The 23,097-nt window shown below is 48.8% G+C and overlaps 1 protein-coding gene across 2 annotated transcripts in view; it reads right to left on the bottom strand.

The window, feature by feature from the left end:
• The window catches only part of PNPLA1 (patatin like phospholipase domain containing 1), a 40,968-nt gene extending 27,114 nt beyond the window's left edge, over nt 1–13,854 (bottom strand). Inside the window, exon 1 of one of the 2 annotated variants that reach the window (XM_036024026.1) lies at nt 13,152–13,854. In XM_036024026.1, coding sequence (XP_035879919.1) covers nt 13,152–13,356 — 205 coding nt within the window. In that variant the 5' untranslated portion in view covers nt 13,357–13,854. The remainder of the gene's footprint in view (nt 1–13,151) is intronic. The other variant, XM_036024027.1, reaches the window with a different exon arrangement.
• Nucleotides 13,855–23,097: the final 9,243 nt, after the last annotated feature.

Here is a 23,097-nt window from a genome sequence, read left to right as displayed (position 1 = left end):
CTCACCGTTCCCTCTGTCTAATACTTCAGTTGGTTGTGTTTGCTACCTGCATCTTTCTCTCTGTTGCACGAGTCCTGAAGTTCTTGTGAAACCCACCCCACTGTCTATTGCTCTTACCAGCTACCACCGTTTGGTTCCTCCTTGGTGCTATGCACTGTGCCAGGCTCTGAGGCCTCATTGTCTATTTAGTCTTCATGACACTCCTTTGAGGTAGCTGCTATGTTTATCTCCTCTTTACAGATGAGGAAACTGAGACTTAACCAGTAACTTGCTCAAGGTCACGCAGCTGGAAAATGGCAGACCCAGGCCTTGAAGTCCTGAGGGTCCCACAGCCAGTGTTCTTCATACCACAGCTCACTGCCTCCATAGAGGGACACACCCTCCATGTCTCAGAGCCTTCGTCCCCCACTGTGAGGCAGGGAGATCGGCCTCCTGGATTTAGTTCAGGCACACCTCCTACGGACTCAGGTGTCAGCGGAGACAGGAAGACTTCCTGTAGAGCAGTGGAACCAAATCCCATGACCCAAAGCCCCTTCTCAGGCCGCGTCTGTCTCTTCTCTCACAGTAAACACACACACAGTGCAAGATCCTGCTTTCCACCACCTGCTCACACTTTTTTTTAAACCATTTATGCAGACCTCACCCTAAAGCCCATCTTAAGATCTGGGCCTCCTCCTGAAAGCCTTCCCTGATCACCGCTGTTAGCTCTCTCCCCCATTACTGTCTGCACCAGTTACCTCAGGCTCTCTGGTCAGCTGCATTCCTTGAGGACAGGGCCTGTCTCACAAACACCCTTCTTCCCTATTATTGCCTAGCTCGGTGTTGAACACTTAATGGGTATCCAAGAATGAATAAACTATTTAATGTTCCATAAGGAGGAGCTATTTCTGGTTTGTACCCCATTATGCCCCCAGCATTTAATTCAGTATGTGCACACTATAGATACTTAATAAATGTTTGCTGAAAAGCCCTGGCTGGGTAGCTCGGTTGGTTAAAGCATCATCCCAATTCACCAAGGTTGCAGGGTTTGATTCCTAGTCAGGGCACATACAAGTATCAACCAATGAATGCATAAATAAGTGGAACAACAGACTGATGTTTCTCTCTCAAATCAATAAATTTAAAAAATCTGTTTAAAAATGTTTGTTGAATAAATTAATAGTAAGTGGCAAAAAAGTGACTGAGTGAACAAATTGAATGGAGATCAAAGAGTGTCTTCTCTACTGGGCTGATAGGAATCTTTCTAACTCAGCCGGACGAGGGGTTGTGAAGGGCAGACGCAAAGCAGTTTGCTCTGTCAAGCCTGGTCCTAACTCTTGCTCCCACACAGGTGGACACAGGACCCGGAGCTGGCACCAAGCAGGAGACTCTTGTGTGTGGTGCAAGGATGGGGTCTCGAAAGGATGGAGTTGGGTCGCCCTCAGCACCGTGGGTCGACTGACAGGTTTGTGTACTGTTTGTTTGCCTGTTTTCCCTGTAGCGTTGGAGGTGCAGCTCAACTGTCTTTGCTGAATTTGATCCCAAAGTGAAGCAAAGAAAACACTATTCTAATGCTCTTGAGTGAGCTGGTTTAAAAATGGATCTAGTAAATGCAGTACAGGATCCTGGGTTGGATTCTGGGGCAGAAAAAGAAGATTAGTAGAAAAACTGGGGGAATCTATAGTTACTAGTGATGCACCAATGTTGATGTCTTAGTGCTGATGGATATACGGAACTCTTTGTATATATCGGCAACTTTTCTCTAAATCTAACATTATTCCAGAATAACGAGAACAATGAAGAACAGATTGAACAAAGCTATCAGACACACAGTGCCTGCCTGCCACTCAGCAGGGGCTAGGGACCGCCTGCTGATGCTGGGGAAGGTGTCCACGTGTGTCACCTGCATGAGATGCTTTCCAGCAGTTACATGTTTCTATGGTGTGACCAACAAGTTCAGAAATTTTGCCAGATTTTCCATTCAAGTTTCTTCTAATTAAGAGTCCAAAGGATTGGCCCTGGCTGGTGTGGCTCAGTGGATTGAGCACCGGCCTGTGAACCACAGGGTCATTGGTTTGATTCCCAGTCAGGGCACATGCATGAGTTGACGGCCAAGTCCCCAGTAGGGGTGCATGAGAGGCAACCACGCATTGATGTTTCTCTTCCCCTTCCCTCAGTCTAGAAATAAAATAAATAAAATCTTTTAAAAAAAGAGTCCAAAGGATTGTTTGGAGGAGAAAAATATCTTATTCTACTTGGCTGTAGAGGCTAAACATGTAAATGCAAGTGACTTTGAATTGAAGGATACTGATTCCATCGTGGAACACAGCCACACAGTGACAGTATTTCCATAGCATGTTACAAAACGTCTTTTTCGTATACATCATGTCATTTGATCTTACTTTCTTGATCAGTGTGCAAATGATTGCTTGGCCCATGGAGTCTGGCAGGGAAACTGTTGTGGTGTTTGCAAAGCACCTTCTGAAAACGTGATTAGGGCGGAGGTAGAATGTAGACATTAAGTGAGGTCCCAGGCCTGGCTCTGTTGTAGAAACCTGGGAAGTTATCTAATTATCCTCAATACCTGTTTCTTCCTTCGGTACAAATGGGTGTAGAGGTAGAATCCACTTGATGGAGTTGTGAGAGGGTTAAAGTGAGTGATTCCTGCAACACATTGAGTGCAGAGCCTGGCACCTGGTAAGTACGTAGCTGCTGCCAGCGTCACTCTAAGGTGGGAATCAGAGCAGAGTACCTTTTATAGAAAACACCGCCATCTCAGGCAGGTAAATAACTCTGGGAATGATTTTGTTTTTAAATCCTCATCCGAGGCTATGTTTACTGAAGAGTGAGTGAGTGAGAGAGAGAGAGAGACTGGTTGCCTCCCCAAATGGGGATCCAACCTGAAACCTAGCTATCTACCTTGACCAGAAATTGAACCCACAACCTTTTGGTGTACGGGGCAATGCTCCAACCAACTGAGCCACCCAGCCAGGGATGGGAATGATTTGTTTTTTAGTTTATTTTTTATCGTATTCTTCCCATTACCATTTATCTCCCTTACACCCTCTTACACCTCCAACCCCTCCCTCCCGCAATCACCACACTCTTGTCTGAGTCCATGAGTGGGAATGATTTTTGATGAAGACGTTTTGATTCTGAAAGTGTACCCAACAGTCAGGACTGAACTCATCTTTGTCTGGGCAACACACACATACACACCCTTGTGACATGAAAGAAATGGAGGTTTCCATTATGTCTTGAAGAACTCTGGACAGACTTCCAGCTTGAGCAATAAAGCTAAGTTAAAAAAGAAACCTCCTCAGATTCCAGAACAACGGCAACAACAAAAAGCTTGATTAAAATAAAATAAAATAAAATAAAATAAAATAGACGTGTCTGAGCTCACAAGAAGAAAGAGAAGAAGGGACTGAAAGCCACTGCCCTGGGGGAGAAAGCTGGCTCCATGGTTATCAGACCAGCCTCGGGGCTGGGTCCTGGGCTGCGTGAGGGGAGTTGAACAAGAGCCCTGCTAAGGCCAGGACCCCTCTGGACAAGGAAAGTGCTGGTGGCTTGTCTCTGCCTGGGGCTCTGGGTGAAAAAACAGTCTCCCATAAAAACTTTAAGCCCAAGTCTGCCTCACGGGTAGTTTAGAGCTTGAAGTGGCATAATCTACTAGGTAATTACCATGAAAATCTGGGGCGCCTGGCCAGGGCCACTGCCAACCATCTCAGATGGGTTCTTCCTTGGCCCAGGCCACACAGAATTCCCACAGGAAAACCAAGTCCTTGTGCAGATTAAAGCTCACGACCAAAGTATTAAAGATATTAATTAGACCAGGTTGGAGCCTGGGATCTTTGCTTTAACAAGCTTAGTAAATTCTATAGGACATTCTTAGTTAAGTTTGAACAATGCTGCTTACCTATGCTTTTCTATTTCAAGACAATTTTCTCTGTACTCATTCATCCATTCACTCAACATTCTTTCATCAAAGACTTAGTGTTTTGATCAATATTTGCCAAGCACTGTGCCAGGAACATCCACGACCTCTTTCGGCCCTCACCATCATGTCCAAGGGGTGTGTTCCCACTCCAAGTTACAGGTGGGAAAAACGAGGGTGAGGCAGGTCGCTGGCAGGTCAAGGACCCGTGGCAGCTGCCGGCAGAGCCATTTCCTGTCCAGAAGGAGGGCTGCCTTCCGTCCTAAGAATGCAGCACACGTGCTCCGCAGGGATGTTACACCGTTATTCTCCAGCCCAGTGCTTCTCCTTCCTGGGTGCTGCGTTCTTTGCCAGCCCTGGGGTGTCTTATTCCTCGACTGAGTGACAAAGACAGGCACACGGTGACTGAGGAAAGGAATGACCTGAGCCAAGGTTCTCACAGAGGCAGTCTTGTCCTGCCAGCCCCGGCTGCTGTGTTCCAGTGGGCCTACTGCCCGGAACACACCTGAGCCACCTGCTAATGACAGTAACTTCAGCCACCCTTGGCTCCAGTGCCCCAGGAAGCCTTCGGTCACTGGGATGGCAGGAGCTGCTCGAGGCAGTGCCCGACCAGGTGTGGGAGGAAGACTTAAACACCTGTGGCATCCTCCATCCAGGGAGGAGTCATGCGGGGTCCTGCTGGGCCCATGTTGGGGGTCTGGGGCCCCCACTGCCCCCTGACCTGCTCATGTGCTTTGAAACATTCTCTAGAAGCCCAGTTCCTGTCCAGAAGGCCCGCCTTCCGAGAAGGCTGACGCATTTGTGCCACAGGGCTGCTGCACCTGCTGGGCTCTCGGCCGGGAACACGCGTCTCGCAGAGCACACCTGGCTCCCCTCCCATCCTCCTGCCTCAGCCTCCCTGCCAGCCCACCTGGAACTTCACCTTTTAATCACTCAGCATGCCCTTCTCCTGCTTTATTTTCTCTTTCCAGCATGTATGCCGACACTTTCTGGTGATTTAGGGCTGATTTCACCAGGAGAACACTAGCTCCATGTGGGCAGACAGCTGTCCTGTTCACTGCTGGAGCCCCAGGACCTGGAGGGGGGTCTGTTTTATCTTTGCAATTCAGTCAGAATCTGGTCTTCAACTTCCTTGTCTCAAACAGACACTTTCAAATTAAAAAAAAAATCACTGGAACACTTTCTTTAAATGAAATTTCAGGAGATAAACCCACGTATGAGACAGACAATAGCGGGGCTACACTTGCTGGCCCCGGGGCTTCAGCGTGTGTCCTCTCGCTGTCCCCCTGCTCCCGCCCCTCCCCACCTCACAGAACCCTGGGGCTCCTCGGAACACAGTTTGGAAACCACTGGCCTAAGTGAGTTCCATCTCCAACTAGTTTCCTCTCCCAAAGCCTAAATACAACTACTTATAAAAACAAATGAGTTGGACTCACTGACCTTCCATCTATGACATTCTAGTATTATAAGTCATATCCATAACTGCAGAAAATTATTAAGAGCTGGGTAAACCCCAAAATAGAAATTGCAAAGATAAGCTCATTGGCATGCCTGCCGACAGCCAGCAATCATCAGGAGTTTATCGAGCTGCTCTTATTTGAAGAGCAATTTGTGGGCGCCAGGGGACCCATAAGACCTCAGATCGCCCAACCAATGTAGCTGATAAAATGAGAAACAGCGTCTGAAACAATTAAGGCAGCACAGATCACACCACGTGCTAGAGCAGGTGGACGGATTATGTGGGCAAACCGGAGGCCATGGAAAGACACCCAATGGAGCAAAATGGGGGGCTCCTGGAAGAGGTGATATCTCTGGAGAGGAGAACAGAAGGTCATTCTAGACAGGGGACACAATGGGTGCTGTGGCCCACTGCCCAGGGCCCTGGGGAAGGACTGAGGGACCCATGCCCCCAGCTGTCAGGAGGGCAACCTGCTGGCGTTTCAGAGCCGAGCCCCGCCCCAGTCAACAGCCTGGACTTGACCTCATGGTTGTGGAGGCACGGTTCTCGTCCCAGACAGAGGGAGTCTCTCTATCATCATCGTGTCACCAATGATTGTTATCGTGGCAGAGACTGCTAGTTGTCCCCAATATCCATTCTTTCCTTCTTCCTTAGTAACTGAATCCCCAGTTTTTGGCTGGACCTCCCAAAATAAAGTCTACATTTTCTAGGCTCCTCTGCATCAGGTGTGGCCGTGTTCTGATCCACAGGCTGTAGGGTGACATGATGTGTGTCACCTCCAACGCCTGCCCTTAAAGGATGTACGTCCCTCCCCCTCCTCAACTAGCTGGAATGCAGACATGGCGGTGAGCCCTCTCGGATGGTGAGCAACACAGTGGGAGGAACCTGGGTCCTAACTAGGTGGAGCCACCACACCAGCCTTGGGTGGCTGGGGTACAAAGGCGACATAAGTAAGCGACGCTCTTTTGTTTCTTTGAAGCCTCTGCTATCCCAGCCAATGCAGCTACAACATCAATCCCTTAGTTTGCAAAGCTCATTCACAGGGACCACTGCTGATTCCTAGAGCCACCTCGGGGAAGGGGAGCAGGGATTATTCTCTCACATTGTACTGTGGCTGACCTGAGGCTCAAGGTGGCTTGTCCCAGGTCACTCACTGTTTCCAGGACCAGCTTTGGTCTGCACCTCTCCTCCCTCCTTGCTAAGCCCCACTCTGGAAGACCATGTGTCAAGAGTGTGTGTGGCAAGCTAAGCTCACGATTTGACCGCAAGACACTTTCGTAGCCCTTGTTCTCAGAGTCCAGAAAGCCACATTCCTAGTCGGTGCTTTCCCCCAGAGCAATGCCGGTCTCCGAGGCTGTGAGAACGCCTAGGATTTAGCGCCTGCTGGGGATCAGGAGAGACACGGAAGAGGTGACATCTGAGGTTGGCCTCAGAAGATGGGGAGATGTAATAGAGGGAGAGAAGAAAGGGGACAGCTTCCTGGGGGGAGAGGGAACAGTGGGAGCAAAGGCGCAGAGATACATCCTGACACTACTGTGCCGGGAGAGAAGAGCTCCCAGCCCAGCCCTCACCCTCAGCCCCACCCTTTAACTACTTGATTTGGTGTTTGTCGGGGGAGGTTGAGGTTGGCATTGTTCAGAAGGCAGGGTGAGATATATTGGAAAATAATTACTGTTAGAGGTCAAACAAAGTCATCTGATGAGCTCACTGAAAGTCAGCACAGTCCTTGGTCATCCCTGCCCTTAGCCAGTGCATTCTGTGCTGTGGGGTGGGGCCCCACTAGCCTCCTCCCCACCACCCTCTGGGCCCTTGACCGCTCACTGTCCTTATCTGCAGCGCAATACAGGCACTGAAAGGCTCTCCCAAAAACAAGGCCAGGGAGCCCACATGCAGCTTCTATGTGAGTTCAAAGTGATTTTAAATACAAAAGGTAAACAACAAACAAAGCCAGGTGGGGGCCAAATAGATGAAACCCAGTAGGTAAATGCTGATAATTGTTGAAGTTAGAGGATGGGTTCTTTGAGGTTCATTTATATTATTCTTTCCAATATGTTTAAAATTTTCCCATTAAAAAGGCCATTAAAGTTTTTTAAATGTACATAAATGTTCATAGCAGCATTATTCATAATAGCCCAAAGAACAAACAACCCACGTGTCTGTCCCCTGATGAGTGGACCTGTAGCATGTGGCCTCTCCACCCCGTGGAACACCACTTGGCAATGAGCAGGGGTGAGCACTGACCGTGCCACAGCGTGGAAGGACCGTGATGGCGTACAGTCCCAGTAATGTGGAATGTCCAGAGTCGGCAAACCCACAGAGACACAAAGTCCGTTAGTGGCTGCCAGGTGCTTGGGGGAATGAAGGAGCTGGGAGGCAAACAGCTAAGGGGTATAGGGTTCTTTGGGGACAATTAAAATGTTCTATAATTTATTGTGATAATGAATGGACAATTTTGTGAATATATTAAAGGCCATTGAGTTGTATGCTTTAAATGGTGAATTGTGTGCTATATGAATTATAGTTCAGAAGCTATTTTGAAAAGTTAAAAAAAAAGAAAGAAGAAAAGAGCAGGGGGAGAAAAACCACCAGGAGAGGCTGTGGGCCCAGGGTCTTCACCCCTTCCCTGAAAGGTGGATTGGGTGTGGGTGTCCCCTAAGGGGAAGAGACAGACCAGCCGTGGCCCCCAACCAAGGTCAGTCTTCCTCATGTGTGGCCCAGACAGAGGCCTTCATAGGAAACTAATCCAGCCTAAAGCTACTACAATGAAACTGTTCCTCTCTGTCCTGGAAAAAGCCATTCCCCATGAGTGATCAGGTACAGAATTCTCACTAGTCCAGGCCCGTGGTGGGCACCTTACAGGCTCCCACTACCTGGTCATGCACCCACGGCACCTTAGTGTCCCAGAGGACCCTGGGTCTCAACCACGGCTGCACATGGAAACTCTGCCCGGGTGCCCAGGCTCTGCCCTCAAAGACCCGATTTAATCTGTTTTCATAGAGGCCTGGGCAATGTGCATTTTAAGGCTCCCCAGTGACTTGAATATGCAACTAAGACTGAGGACCATTGATTTAATGAATTTTTTAACAACTAGAGCAGAATATCAAAATTATGGCCTAGAGTACAGTAAGTATTCTATCATGAAACTTTTCACCCCGACCCCTGACACCAGTGGGCCTGCACTCTCCCGTCCCCACAGGCACCGCATTATCTCCATGTCTGTGATTGTCGCTGTGGCCCGTCCTCACTAGAAGCCTGGGCTCGGGCCCAACCTGTCCCTACCCGTCAAACGTCTACTTGCCTTTCAAGCACCAGCTCAAATGCCAATTCCATGAGGCCCTCCATGACTGGAAGCATTCGCTCCCTCCCTCTGCACACCAGCGCTTTTTAATTTGCTAACATTGAGTAGGAACTGGCTTGTATTATGAGTACCTGGCTGCTGGCTGCTGTCGAGTCTGAGTAGACTGACTGCCAGCTCCTTGAGACATTTTGTGTTATGTCTCTGTGTCCTCTGCAGGGCCTACTATATGCTCTACAAACACGTGTGAAATGAATGATTGGCTTGCCATTTGGTTCTTATAGAGGGGAAGGTGCCCACTAGTAGCTTAAGTGGGGATAGGGATGTAAGTCCACCAAATCCCCATTTTGGATATGAAAATTTTTTCTTTTTATTTTTCAGAATTGTGCAAGTTCCCATCCCCACTTCTGACCAGACTGGAAATCCTGAATTCCCTGTAGATTGTCTTGGAGAACATCTCCCCTTGGGTGAATGAATGAATGAACATTTACTGCATCTCTAATAAAAGCAGGCACTGTGGTAGGTGTTTTTACACACTGTTTCACACACCCCCAAATTGTTCCTGTCACAGAGCGAGGCGCACATCTCCAGATGAGCCCACTGCTGCCTCAGCCTTCGCAGGAACAGAACGGTCTCAGGACAGGAAGGCCCAGCCAGGAATGAGGGAGAAGCTCCGGGGCCCCTGGGTTGAAGAATTTTGTTAAAAAGAGATAAGTCTCTAGTCATGTGCAGATAGTGTGATTGTTTACACATAAAGTATCAGACAATCTGCCAGCAAACTTTTAGGACTATAAGAAGTTTAACAGGTTGCTCAAAAAAAAAATCAATGTGCAGAAGAGCCAACATTCTTTATATCAGCAATAATCAATTAGATCAGAAAATGCCATAGAAGATCCCGTTCTCCATAGCAACAAAAACTAGCATATCTAATAAAAGACATACCAAATCTTCATTAAAGGACAAAAAGGCCACAGTGAACAGAGAGACAGACTATGTTTATGAATGCAAAATGTCATTTCAATCAAGATCCCAACAGAGCTTTTCACATGGAGCGGAAAAGTGTTGAGAATAATAGAGGCAGTACTTGAGGATGGAATTGGGAGAGGAGGAGGAGAGGAACTTCCGTATATGATGCGCCCTCATTACAAGGCTCTAGTGATTAAAGCAGGGTGATGTGGCAAAGAAGTGGACAAACCAGACAGTGGAAGAGAAGAGAGGCTCTTGAGAACCCAGGACCTTGAGTGAGCCAGAGGCAGCATGTCACACAAGTGTGGAAAGGGCCACAGGGCCACCTAAATGGTGGGGGATAACTGGGTAGGTCAGCACATGGAAAAATCAAGAAAAATGTGGACTTCTACCTCAAAATAACCACAAAATGAGTTCCAGCTGGATTAACCAACATATGAAAGAACAAAACTTTAAAACTTTTGAAGGAAAATGAAGAAGACATCATGGTAAAAAAGCAAAGATATTAGGACACACAAATTATAAAAGGAAAAAATTAATACATTTGACTCATTAAAATGAAAATTTTCTGCAGGACAAGAGACATCATAAGCAAAGTAACGACAAGCCATGGAGTGGACTGAGAAGCTGTGACGTCTGTAAGTGACAAGTGTACAGGCAACAGAGACAACATCTACAAATTACAGAGGAAAGGTTAATTCCATAGAAAAAGTAGGAAAATGTCATGAGCAGGCAAGTTACAGAAGAGGAAACACAAGTGATAGCATCTCTAGTAATCAGGATATCAGATTAAATAAAGTGAGACATGATTTCACGTTCATTAAATTGAATTAAAACTTTGCTGTCTGGCAGTACTGGGGGTTGATGACGCTGTGGGACAATCAGAGGTCACATTGGTACAACCACTTTGGAGGGTAATTCAACCAGGTCTGGTGTAGTCAACGTGACATGTGCCCAAGGGAAGCCTTCCACGTGGGCATGGCGGACACAAACACAGATGCGCACTGCAGTGCTGCTTATAGCAACAGATGCAGGCCGTGCCTGCACAGAATGGCTAAGTGAAACATAAACCGAGAGCAGTCAAGAGCCTCGAAGGCAGGAGACCAAGTCCTGGCTTATGTTGTGCTTCTAACTGATGACAGACGTTACACAAGTCAATCGTCCCACTGAGCAGAGACTACCTCCCAGGTCTGAGTGCAGGTTCCACCAGCTAAGAGAGATTTCCCTGTCCCCACTGTTTATACAACCAGCACGTACATCCCGACACCCCTTGGTCAAGAAGCAGGGTGGTTTAAAGGGTGAGGGTGCAGACTCTGGCCAGACGGAGTTCAAATCCCAGCTTTACCAATTACGGTCTGTATGGCCGCAGGCCAGATATTAAAGCTGTCTGTCACTCAGTTTCCTCTTCTGTAAAATGGAGGTAATAATAGATTTCACCTCAGAGGTGGGCATGCGGACCGAATGAGTTAATATCCCAAAGACTTAGAACTGCGTCTGATATAAAGGAAACGCTGGTTAACAGCAAATCACGTGGCAGTGAAAATGAATGCAGTAGGCTGGAGCGATGTGGGTGCATCTCGTACACAGGATGTGAGTCCCACCTGCATCTCACCGTTCCCTGAACTTCCCTCCTCATTACGGGTAGCACATGGTCTCGTCCTTGGTCACACCTGTTGTCAGGTGTCCCTCCCGTGGGTGTTAGTTCCTCTCCCCTACTGTCCAGGCTCGTCGCAGCCTGACCAAGTAGGTTTGGGGCAGTATTTATGGAGCTGATATAACTGAATTGGTTCTGAAAAGGGCTTGAATGCCAGAGGATGAGGACACCATTGAGTCTTTCGGAAGGTTATTTTAAGAAGTTGAAATAATGACACGAGGAGGGTGGGAGCAATGGAGCGGGTGAGTGATGCAGATACCTGGGAAAAAGAGAATCTGGAGACAGGATGTGCCCAACAGCAGGAATTTGGGGCAGTGGGTGGGGGGTGCACTGTGGCCCATCAACAAGTCTCACTGACTCTGCTTTCAAGGTACATCCTTGATCTAATCACCCAATCACCTCTCACCATCCTCAACGCCCTGCACCTGCCATGCTCACCCCAGTCTAGAGCTACAGTAGCTTCCTTGTTTCTACCCTGGGAAATAGGCATGAGTCGAACCATGACTTTACAGATGCAGAAACTAAGGCACAGAGGGTTCAGTAATTGCCCCAGGGGCACGCACGTTGGGAAATGGTCGGGCTGGGATCCAACCCATGTGGTGTGGGTGCCCTTAGCTGCCCCCACATCGCCTTGCTCACAGCCCATCTGTGCTCCCACCTCTCACAGAGGAATCAGGGCTTGCTACTCCGGCTGCCAGGCCCCACGTGATCTGGCCTGGGCAGCCTCTCCATCCCACCCCCACCCCCCTCCTCCTCCTCCTCCTCACCCACCACTCCCCAGCCCCACTGGCTCCCTGGCTGCTACTTCACCTAGAATGTTCTTTCCTTCCTGATCTTCCAATGGCTTCTTCACTCACTTCACTCAGGTCTCTGCTTGAGTGTCACCTCCTCCAAGAGGCCTTCCCTGACCACTCTTTCTAAAATAGTTCCCACTTTATTCTCCGACCTTCTCCTGTGGTAATTTTATTCATAAATATTGCACTTCCTGATGTGATGTCATAAGGTTACTTATATGATTGTTTATTATGTATCTCTTCCTCCTAGAGTTTCTGCTCCACGGGGACAGGGAAGAGTCCCTTGTGCCTGGAACAGAGCTAGACACAGAACTGCAGCACAGTAAATGAATAAATGCACCCGAGGTGGTCCATGCTGATGGACACTGGCTCTCTCTAGTGCCAAGTCTAGGCCTGCTGTCTGGGGCTGCAAGGAACGTGTCCACCCCCCTGTCCTCTGGGTCAATGGTATGGCCCTCTGGGGCCCCTGTACTAGCAGGGCAGAAGGTGAAGTGTGAGCTTCCACATTCCTTCTTGGTTCCTCCCCATCCTGGCCCTGCATCCACCCCCAGTCCCCAGCTTTCTTCTTTCCAGCCACCTGGAAGCAGGTCTGACAAATCCATCCCCACCAAGGCGACCCAGACAGGGAGCACAGCCCTTCCCAAGGATATCTGCGTTTTACATGAGGCCAGCAGGAGAACATTCCACCCCCACATCTGACTCTGCCATGGTGTAATCCCTGAGACCAGTACCTTTGCAGGAGATTGTGCCTCAAACTGAGAGAGACAAGGCATCACAGGTAGGAGCATTGAGAGAGAGAGAGAGAGAGAGAGAGAGAGAGAGAGAGAGAGAGAGAGAGAGAGAGAGAGAGAAATGGGTCCAAGCTCAGCTGCTGGGTCGAAGACTGGTACCTGGCAGACCCCAGCCTTTAAAGTCATAGCTGCCCACCGTCCCACTCGACCCACTTTATCCTCTCCTGTCCCCCATAAGTCCTGGTGTTGCTCCCAAAAGCATCTCAGAGCAACCCTGAGGCTCCGCTGTGGGGAACGCTCCAGAGGCTCCCCAAGGAACCTGGACCAAGGCCTTACCCATCTCAATCCCGCAGATGACCAGGGCCGCAATCACGGCGCCTGCCGACGTCCCGGCAAAGCGGTGGGTGGTTTCCAGCATCCTGGGGGCCAGGTCCCGCAGGGCGTCCACGGCCCCAGCCTGGTAGAAGGAGAGGAAGCCGCTTCCGGAGAAGGAGATGGAATGAGGGGTGTCCGGGTCCCCCTTGAACACCTGTTCTTCCATCTCCTCAGCCTGGGGCTTCCTATAGTGAGAAGTCACCCCTCAGCGCTGGCCTGCCCGAGCTGGGGCCGCCCTCCTGTTGGAACTGGCTGCCAAGCTTCCCTGCCAGCCCGGAGCCTGGAACGTGGCCAGCTCTCCCCAGTTGGCTGGGGCTCCCACGGGTGGCTCAGGCAGCGCGCCCGGGCCTGTTGAGCTCCGCTAGGACAAGGTGAAGAAGCCCCCGGATGCGCGAGCAGCATCTGGTCCCGAGGGCCCCCTGGCTTCATCGCATGTCCGGGTTCATCTCTGGCAGACTCCTCAGCCCTCTGCCCCTGCCGGGCACACCTATGGTATTTGAGCTGCCACGCAGGCTCAGGCCCAAAGAGGCGGGCACTGCTCAGCGCTCAGCCCAGAAGGATGCACACACGTGTTGCAAAACTTCCACAGATGGTTATCAGAGGGTGCCTCTCTCCCTGAGGCACTGTGGCAGTAAAGGAATTGAATGCTGGCCTCCTTCCAGGAGGATGGTGTCCCCTCCCCACCCGGCAGGACTGGCACGGTGGCTGTGGTGTTTGGAGGGGACACGATCCTGCCGCCCGTGCCCCCTGCAGTGACACCCTCCCTGGGCTCCTTCTCCAGGCTCCGGTGGCATGTTGCACAATTGTTTTTATTTGTCCTTCTTACATAAGCTCCCCTTTGCTTCATCACTTTTTTGTTCACATGTTAGGACTGGTCACGGGCAAAATTGTACAGGAAGACAAGTTGGGCTTCCAGGGCCCCACTGAGCACCGGCTCTCCATCCTCACTGTCTTCTTGTCTCTCCTGCCCTTTGCTGACCCACTGGCCCTTGGTCAGCACCCTCTCAGCAAACCCTGAACCTCATGCTGTCTCCTAAGTGTCCACGAACAAGATCAATCTGAAATCTAGATCATTCAAAGTGTGTGGGGCTTCGTATTACAACGCTCTTCTCCCCACTTTGGAATGAGAAGTTGGAGATGGGGCCATTTAATCCCAAGAAGGAACAGCTTGAGAACACAGATATGGGGGCATCGGCATCAGGACAGAGATGTTGTGAAGCCCAGAGGGTAGGGAGGTGGTGCATGGGGCCAGCGTAGCACCAGGGGGCCCCGTTCACGCCCCTCTGGAGCCGTGCAGCGTGGCTCTGGAGAGTGGATTCTTCCTCACAACCTGGAAGTTTCACAGCAAACGCTGCCCCCTCAACCCCAGCCCATCCAGAGGCAGGACCAGAATTAGAATTGAGGCACCAAGTACCCTACCCAGTGGCCAGTGCAGCTCCATACCCTGTTGGGATGCGATATCAAAGCTTCACCTTTATCAGGGAGCTCCGGCCAACTCTGCCACCCCTGGTCCATGCTGGACTTCCAGTGAGGGCTACTGTAGTATTCAGATAGGAGGGTGTTCTGTCTCTTGGGTAGGTAGTTCCAGGTATAGAATTGCTCTCCTCTGGGAAGAGGCCTTTTGATTGAATGTGTGTGTACAAACAGAGAAAGTGTGTGTCCGTAGAGATTTGAGGCTTACCGCTGGGGTGGAGGTGGGGTGTGCCAGGGTGCAGTCCACTCTGCTATTGGAGCATCGTGGCCCTGGGAAACAGGTCCGCTCCACTGAGTATTGGCACCCCCATCTCCGTGTCGGGCTCTTGGGGGCAGGAGTGAGTGTAACCCCCATCCCTGAACGCAGGCACTTCCAGGCTCCCTGAGAGCAAGACAAGCAAATGTGAAGTCACCAGACAGACAGTTTATAATTAAGTGCCGAATTGTGCAGGCTGAGATTCCTGCCAGAAAAAAAATGAGAGACAGGGGTGAGCAGCATGGGCTGGAACCATCAGGGAAGCTATGTGGTGGAGCTGTAGGTTGTGGGATTTGAAGGAGCTGGGGTAGGGGTCAGGGTGGCATTATGACAGGGAACAGCACGAGCTCCATAGAGAGAAGAGTGGGGCGGGACGGTGAGCAGTCACATGGGATGAAGGGCTGCAGATCAGACAGACATGGGCTGAATCCCAGCTCTCCTGTTTACAGGCAGCCTGACTTGTGTAACCTCTCCAGACCTCAGTTTTCCTCATCTGTAAAAGGGACAATAACGCCTATGTTACACAGGAGTTTAAAGGTTAAAGACATGGCTGTAAAATGCCTGGCATGTGGTATGTCTATTATTATCAAGGGTAGAAGGCCCAAGGCTCCCAGATAGGTGGGCCAGGGAGATGAGGTGGAACAGAGGGTGCCATTGCCAACATTCGGGAGGAGCTGGGAGGGCTCTCAGGTGGGAAGCCACAAGGGCAATGAGACCAGGGCGGGAGGGAGAGGGAGGAGGAAGGTGCTACATCTTCCTAGGGATGTGAGCAACAGGGCCAGGGCGGGGGCTGAAGGGAGGGAGACAAGTTAATGAAACCATTGCTGCAGAGACTTGCAGGACAAGGGGACTGCTAACTGGGAAGGATGGTCAAGGCCCTCGCCTCAGGGGCTGGGAGGAGTGGGCTGCCTTTTATTGACTTGGGAAAACTGGGTAGAGGATGAGTTATCTTTAAGATGAGTCTGAGATGAGAGCAAGACTCTGCTCTCAGAGGTGACTCCAGAGAGGGTGACAGAGTCCCCTGCCAATGGGGCTACAGAGAAGGGGAGGCAGCTGGAGGTGGCACAGGGTCATGGTGAAGAAAGACACCCTGGGACAAGCATCCCCCTTCCGTGTCATCTCAACATGCCCAGAGAAATTGGAAGTGGGCCCACCTTGCTCTCCATGGGCTACTGGGGCTCCAGAAGCCTGGGGCCCCTACACTTTCAAGGACACAATGCTTTGTCCTAACACAGCCTCTGGCTTTCCCGTTCTTCAGGCCTGGTTGTCAGAGTAGGCCCCGGTCTTCACTGAGAAAACATATTCCACAGTTCCATGGAGACGGGACAGTGGAGACCACAGCAGGTGCAAACAGCCAAACTAGAAACTCGCCATGGTGCATAAGAAAGTCCCACAAGAGCTGTTAATGTGTTCACCAAGCCCTGACCTTGGCCGAGCGCCCTGCACACCTGCACACAGGCTACAGGGCCTGTCGTCCTGTGCCTCAGTTAAACAATTGAGAAGGTGCGTTTTATTCCCCTTGTTCCTGACGCTCTGCTTGAACCCTACAAGCTTCAAGGGGATGACATCGTAAAAGGGCCACAATCCAACATTTCTGCATTTAATTTTTAAAGTCAGCATATAACCTCTCAGGTATTTTAAATCAAGTTAGCAGTGGGTATATTACTCAGCAGCCCATGAAGAGATAGAAGTAAGTAACTGAGACTGCTTATCTCACACAATTCCCGCAGCACAACCCAAAATGAACTTAGAGACAAACACAGGGTTTCCCCAACTACAAGTGAAGCCACCCAGGTCGCAGCTCCTCTGGATCCAGGTTAGCCTTTCACTGAAGGTGCACCACCCTCTGCTTTAATCTTGTAAAATGTTTGTGTGCTGAAGGTCCCGGTGCTTCTTGATGTGACAGTATGAAGGTCACGGCATCGCCTGTGAGTAGTCTTACCAATAACCTTTAACCTGAATCTAATCGAGGCCTAACTTCCAGTCTGCAGTGAGTACGGTGTGAAGCAACCAGTAAAATGACCCCAGGTGAAAACAACGGACACACTGCAACTTCAGGAAGGGCTGGTAGATGCTGCCGTTGCAACAGAGCAGTGATTTCCAGCCCGTACGTTCTGTGCCTTCTTCCCCACAAAGACCTAAAAGGCCCCAATGTTTGTTTTTTTCAATTCCAGTTTACATTCAATGTTATTTTGTATTAATTTCAGGTGGTTAGATAATCATATACTTTATAAAGTGTTTCCCCCCAGTGTTTCCAGTACCCACCAGGCACCACACAAAGTTACCCCAATATTATTGATTTCCCAGCCTCCCTTGCAGCTAGAGGCTATCAGAAACACAGTTCTGGCCAATGAGAAGTAAGAGGAAATCTACTGAGTGGCTTCTAAGAAAGGTTTTCCTCCTTGATAAAAGGAGAAAGGAACATAAAATGAGCCCTTTTAGCCCCATCACCCTTTCCTCCTGCCTGAGATGCTGTCCTGTGAGAACATGGGGTGGGAGCTGGGGCAGTCACTGTCAGGGGAACAGGGTGGACACTGAGTGTACTAGTTCTCTATTGCTGTGCCACAGATTACCTAAAAACTAATGCCTTCAAACAACAAACATTTATTACATCACGCAATTATGGTGGATTAGGAACCCAGAAATGGCTTAGCTGGGCAGTAGTGGCTCAGGGTCTCTCGGTTGCAAAGCTGCTAGCAAAGGTTGCAGTCATCTCGAGGGCCACTGGGGTGGAAGAACCTACTTCCAAACACACGGCCATGCTTGTCAGTTGGCATCAGTTCTTCACTGGCTGTCGATGGCCAGCTTCAGTGCCTCGCCAGGTGGGCCTCTCCGTGGGGCTGCTCACAACACGACAGCTTGTTTTTCCCAGGGTAAGAGATGCAAAGGGGGGGGGGGGCGGGGAGAGAGAGAGAGAGAGGGAACAAGAGATAGTGTGATCCCAAGGTGGAAGCTGTAGTCTTTTTATGTAACTTAATCTCATAGGTGAGGTCACCTCTTTGGCCATATTTGCACCCTTCCCACATTTTACCAGGGCTAAGGCCACACAGACCAGCCCAGATAGCAGTGGGGGAGGGGTGTGAATACTAGGAGGCAGAGATCATTAGGGGCCGATTTGGAAGATGGCTGCTACAAACTTCTGAGGGTAGCAGTGGAAAAAGAGCCTAGGTCCTTGAGGAGGTTGTTAGTGACTACACCAGGCCCCGCACCACTTGTCCCCTCCCTGTTAAGTCCGTTAATTGAATGTCTTTGTTGTTTTAGCCATTGTTCATTAGATATTCGCTGCTGAAAACCTCATGACTAATGCAAGGCCTATTAAATATTTCTACCAAAATGTGGAAATGTTACCTTGAGAAAAACAAACAAAACATGCTTTTAGCATGTTTTAGCAAAACAGAAGAAATACTTTAAGGTATAGATAGTTTGTTATTAAAGGTGAAATAATTCTGATTGGTGAAGATTCTGAAAAATTTAGTCAGAAAATTTCAGAAAAATTTTATTATACCTTTTAGAAATTGTTTAACAACTATTACTTTTGTTAGAAGAAAAAGAATAGCTTTCTCTTTCTTATTTGTCCTGGAAAATAAAGTAGGGTTCTGTTAATTGATTGAACTTATCTTTTGAGATGTGATGTCACTTTTGAACTCTTGACTGACGTACAGATATCCTTTGTGGGGTGCAAGTGCTGTACCTTTTCTAAAAAGTCAGCAATTTGAAAAAATAAGACTTAAGGAGAGAGGAGAAGCCGTGGCACAGCTGACATTGGACATCCTTTCACGGTGTCTGTTACGTGACCTTGAGCTCATCGTGCAGCCTAAATCATGGCTTCCTCTCATTGTGCAATAGCTCAGACATGCAGTAGAGTGTCAAAAATAGAACAGCAAATATCCATGCACCTCCCAGGCATTTTGAACAAATCTTAACGTTTCACCATACCTCAGAAAAATATTTGTTTGGTTTTAAAGAAATAAAACTTCACAGTAGAGGAGAAAAGGCAATGAAACATCACAGATGCAGGTGAAACCTCCTTTGCATTCTTTCCTAATCACCCCACTCTCCCTCCCAGGGGAAACCACCTCCCAGGTTGGAGAGAATCTTTCCCTCCCATGTTTTTACATTTCCATTACATGAGTATGTTTTATAAACAATGCGTAGTGTTGTTTTACAAGTATTTTTAAATTTCGTGTAAGCAAACACATTCATTTATTCTGTGATGTGCCACATTCATTCAGCATTGTGATACATGGTTCTAGTCTTTTGCACTTTACTGCTGTTGGTAACCTATTATGAGACTGTGGGACAACGTATTCATCATTCTCTTACAGACATTCGAGTTGTTTCCATCGTATAGGAATTTCTCGGGTGGCAATGTGGGTGTACCAATTGTACCCATGGAATTTTAACTTATGGAAGTGACTGAGCAATGACATGGAGAGGCTAATGCCCTTGAAAGAAGGTTTTTATTACTTTCACTTCTGGAGACAAGGGGACAGGCTGTGCCTGATGGAGAAGCCCCTGGTCTGGGCAGGGGGCAGGAGGGATGCGTGGAAAGCAGGATCCAGAGACTTTATTTTGTTTTCTGTGAGAAAGGCAGGCAGAGCAGAGGAAACAGCATAGGACTGGCTGGTTGGAACAATGTCTGTGGGCTCTCTAGGTGCCGGGCTGGGACCCGGCCTGGGGTGAGTAGGGTCGTGGAATATTGCTTCCTGCAGCCGCCCAGAGGAGGGAGGGTCTGCACTGGGTAGTGTGTGCAGAGGGGCATCAAGAGGGGCTCTGGGCCCTCAGCTGTCACCAAGAATTGGCTGACCCTGGAAGGGTCAGTCTCTTTCTGTTCAGGGAGGCCACAAATGCCACAGCATCAAGAATATACAAAATAAGAAAATATAGTTAACCCAGTGGGCACTTCTTCAATTTGACTAGGTGTTGGCAATTTGCTCTCCAGAGTAGTTGTGTCAATTTACACCCCCACTGAGAGTTAATAAGAAATCTGACTGCTTTGCTTCTGTTGGTAATGCCAGAATAAAAGAACTTTTGCCAATCTGAGGGGTGCAAAAGCCTATCTCATTGTTATCCTCATTATTCACGAGGCTGGGTATCATTTCATTCATCCATTCCTCATTCCAGTTTCCTCTTTTCTGAGTTACTTTTCAGAAAAAAATTTTCTTAGCCTTTTCCCACTGGGGCGGAGCCAGTGTTTGTCTCGTTAACAGTGTGTAGACGTTGGGCGGCCCTGGCCGGGGCACTCGGCTGGTCAGAGCGTCACCCTAATACACCAAGGTTGTGGGTGCTGTCTCTGGCCAGGGCACAGACAAAAGAACCAACCAATGATTGCATAAATAAGTGGAACAACAAATAGATATTTCTCTCTCTCTCCTTTTCCCTCTCTCTCTCAAATCAATAAATACTAATTTTAAAAAATAGTGTGTACCTGGCTGGCATAGCTCAGTGGATTGAGCGTGGGCTGCGAACCAAAGTGTCGCAGGTTCGATTCCCAGTCAGGGCACATGCCTGGGTTGCAGGCCATGGGCCCCCATCAACCACACATTGATGTTTCTCTCTCTCTCTTTCTCCCTCCCTTCCCTCTCTAAAAATAAATAGATAAAATCTTTTAAAAAATAATGTGTAAATGTTGGTACTAATACTAGCTAATATTAATGATGTGAATATTAGCAGTTGAATTCATTGCAAACATCTTCTCCTAATTTGTCACTTTTAACCTTTTTATATTGTCTCTATAGTACAGAAGTTTAAAGTGTATCATTTTATGCCTTTATGATTTATATTTTTTTGTGTCTTAAAGTCATAAAGATGCTCTCCCATAGAAAATAGAGTCTTGGTTATTTTAAATGATTTAACCATTAAGCCTAAGCTATTTGTTGAGTCTCCATGGAAAAACTGCAGTCTGGTGGGCAATTTTGGCACCACCTATTTTTAAATAAATACTTGTAGAAATTTATCTTGTAGAAATACTCATGGGAGTCCCCGAAAGTATATGCACAGGGTTGTTAACTACGGTGCCAATCATAATAGCACAAATCTAGAGGTAACCTAAATATCAGTGGAGGGCTAGTTAAATGAATTACGGTATTGCAATGTAATGTAATTCTCTGTAGTCACAGAAAAGAATAAGGGAGACCTGGAAGCGGTCATGTGGAAAGTCCTCCAAGATATATTTATAAGCATGAAAAATAAAATTAAAAACAAAGATGCAAACAGTATGTATGCTATCATTTATGTCAAAAAGGAAAAAACTGATTACTATGTACATCCATGTACATTTCAGAGATAAAACCACTGAGGAAGATCACTTGTGGGGGAGGGAGACCAGGGCTTGAGGGAAACCCACTTTTCACTGTCAATCATTTGTGCCGTTTTCACTGTTGCTTCCATCACAGCAAACAAAGCAGAGTTGCTGGATGGGCCCATCAACTGTAAGTTGCTATTTGATTTGGCATTTGAAATGTTCTGAGGTGAAGAGGGCCTTTTGTTACAGAATTACCAGCAGTGGGGCAGGAGATCGGGCGTCAGTTGGACAGGCTCACACGTGAGCTCTGTGGCTGGTCCGAAGGCTTGAAGTGCAGGGCTCACAGCTGCGTGGGGATTGATGAGATTCAGTCTCACTCTTGTCTGGGGGCAGGTGGGGGTGGGGGGAGTGTCTGTGAGCCAGGGGGAGGGGCTGGGAGAAATGGGGCATGGGGTGTCTGGGGGATGGATGGGGGTGTCTCTGGGATGGGAGTGCGGGTGACAGAAGAAAGAGGACAGAAGGTTGGGTCAGGTGTGAATCAAGGGGATCCCCCAGGTCCTTGCAGCCCCAAGACTGGCTGTCTGAGCCCCTTGGTCTGGACCACTCTAGGTGCTGTGGCAGCAGGGTAGGAAGCCTGGCACCCCTCCCCCAGCGGTGAGGAAGCCCTCACCTCAAAGCTTCTGGCAGGCAATTCTCTGGAGAGGGAGGAAGGACAAAGTCAGGCTCAGCCTGGGAAAAATTCTCATCCAGTACATGAGAACTGCAGGTTCCCGACCTTACTGCCCTTGCTGAGAAAAAAAAGGGGTTGACATCCCCAGAACAAAGACAAAATGTGCCTCGGATTAAGTCCCGCCCCCTTCCCCTGGGCAGTGCTCAGCAGCTGGTTTGGGGACCAAGCTCTCTGGGTTCAAATCATATCTAGGTCGACCTCCTGCAAGTTACTTAACATCTCTGTGCCTCAGTTTTTTACCTGTAAAATGGGAAAATGATCATACTTAACCCACAGCGGGTTGTGCTGGCATATGGTAGGTAGGTGCTTAGAAGGTGCTAACCATTGCAATTCTTTCTTTATTTACTGCCTTTGTAAATTCACCACAGCTGGGGCCCTGGGCAGTGGCAGTGGCAGTGGCAGTGGCAGTAGCCGGCGCATGGAGACCATATCTGTGCATGAGGGGACGCACAGTAACCAAGCTCGCAGGCCTGATGATCAGCCCAGCTTGTTCATTTACACGGGCCAGGGCAGGTAGGCGGATCTGTCGACGCCTTTTCTTCTCTCTTCTTCCAGGTGGGAGCCCACACTGCATCCCAGGCTCCCTGGGGGAAGGGGCCGCTTCTGCGCTCTTATTTCCATGCTGCTCGCTGCTCCCCAGGCTTGCCTGTCAGCCCTTGGGGGAAGACACTTCTCATAGCAGGAGGATCGCAATTCCTGGTGTCAAATAAATACTTGTTGAATGAGCAAAGGTCATCACATGTTCCCCGTCATAGCAACACTGCAAATGACCTAAACACTCAATGAGAGGAGGCGGTTATTAAATTGTGGCCCTGCCACCCTATAAAGCTGAAGAGTCATTGGAAGGGGTAATTATGATTACATAGGAAGATAGAGAAATGCTTGTGATGTGGCCTTGGAAATCAAAAGAAATCAAATCAAAATGGTCTAGACACGACTGGAGTCCATCCCGATACTTAAGTGCAAACGTGAAGTTCAGAAAAGGGAGTATAATATGCCATCATTTATGTAAAAAAGGGGCCAAAGAAACTGACCTCCGATCCGGAGCCAGAGAACACGGGGGAGGGGACCGAGGGGTGGACAGCCAGGACAGTCACTGACAACCCTTTGTCCCTTCCGGGTGTTGAAATGTGAGCCTGTTTCCCATTCAAAGTCAAATAATTTAAAAACGCTTCCTGGTGCACAGCGCAGTAAAACAGACCCA

This window comes from Phyllostomus discolor, chromosome 4, assembly GCF_004126475.2.
Source record: "Phyllostomus discolor isolate MPI-MPIP mPhyDis1 chromosome 4, mPhyDis1.pri.v3, whole genome shotgun sequence".
NCBI lineage: Eukaryota > Metazoa > Chordata > Mammalia > Chiroptera > Phyllostomidae > Phyllostomus > Phyllostomus discolor.
The sequence above is the reverse complement of the archived record's forward strand: the minus strand, read 5'-3'. Positions and strand labels throughout refer to the sequence as shown.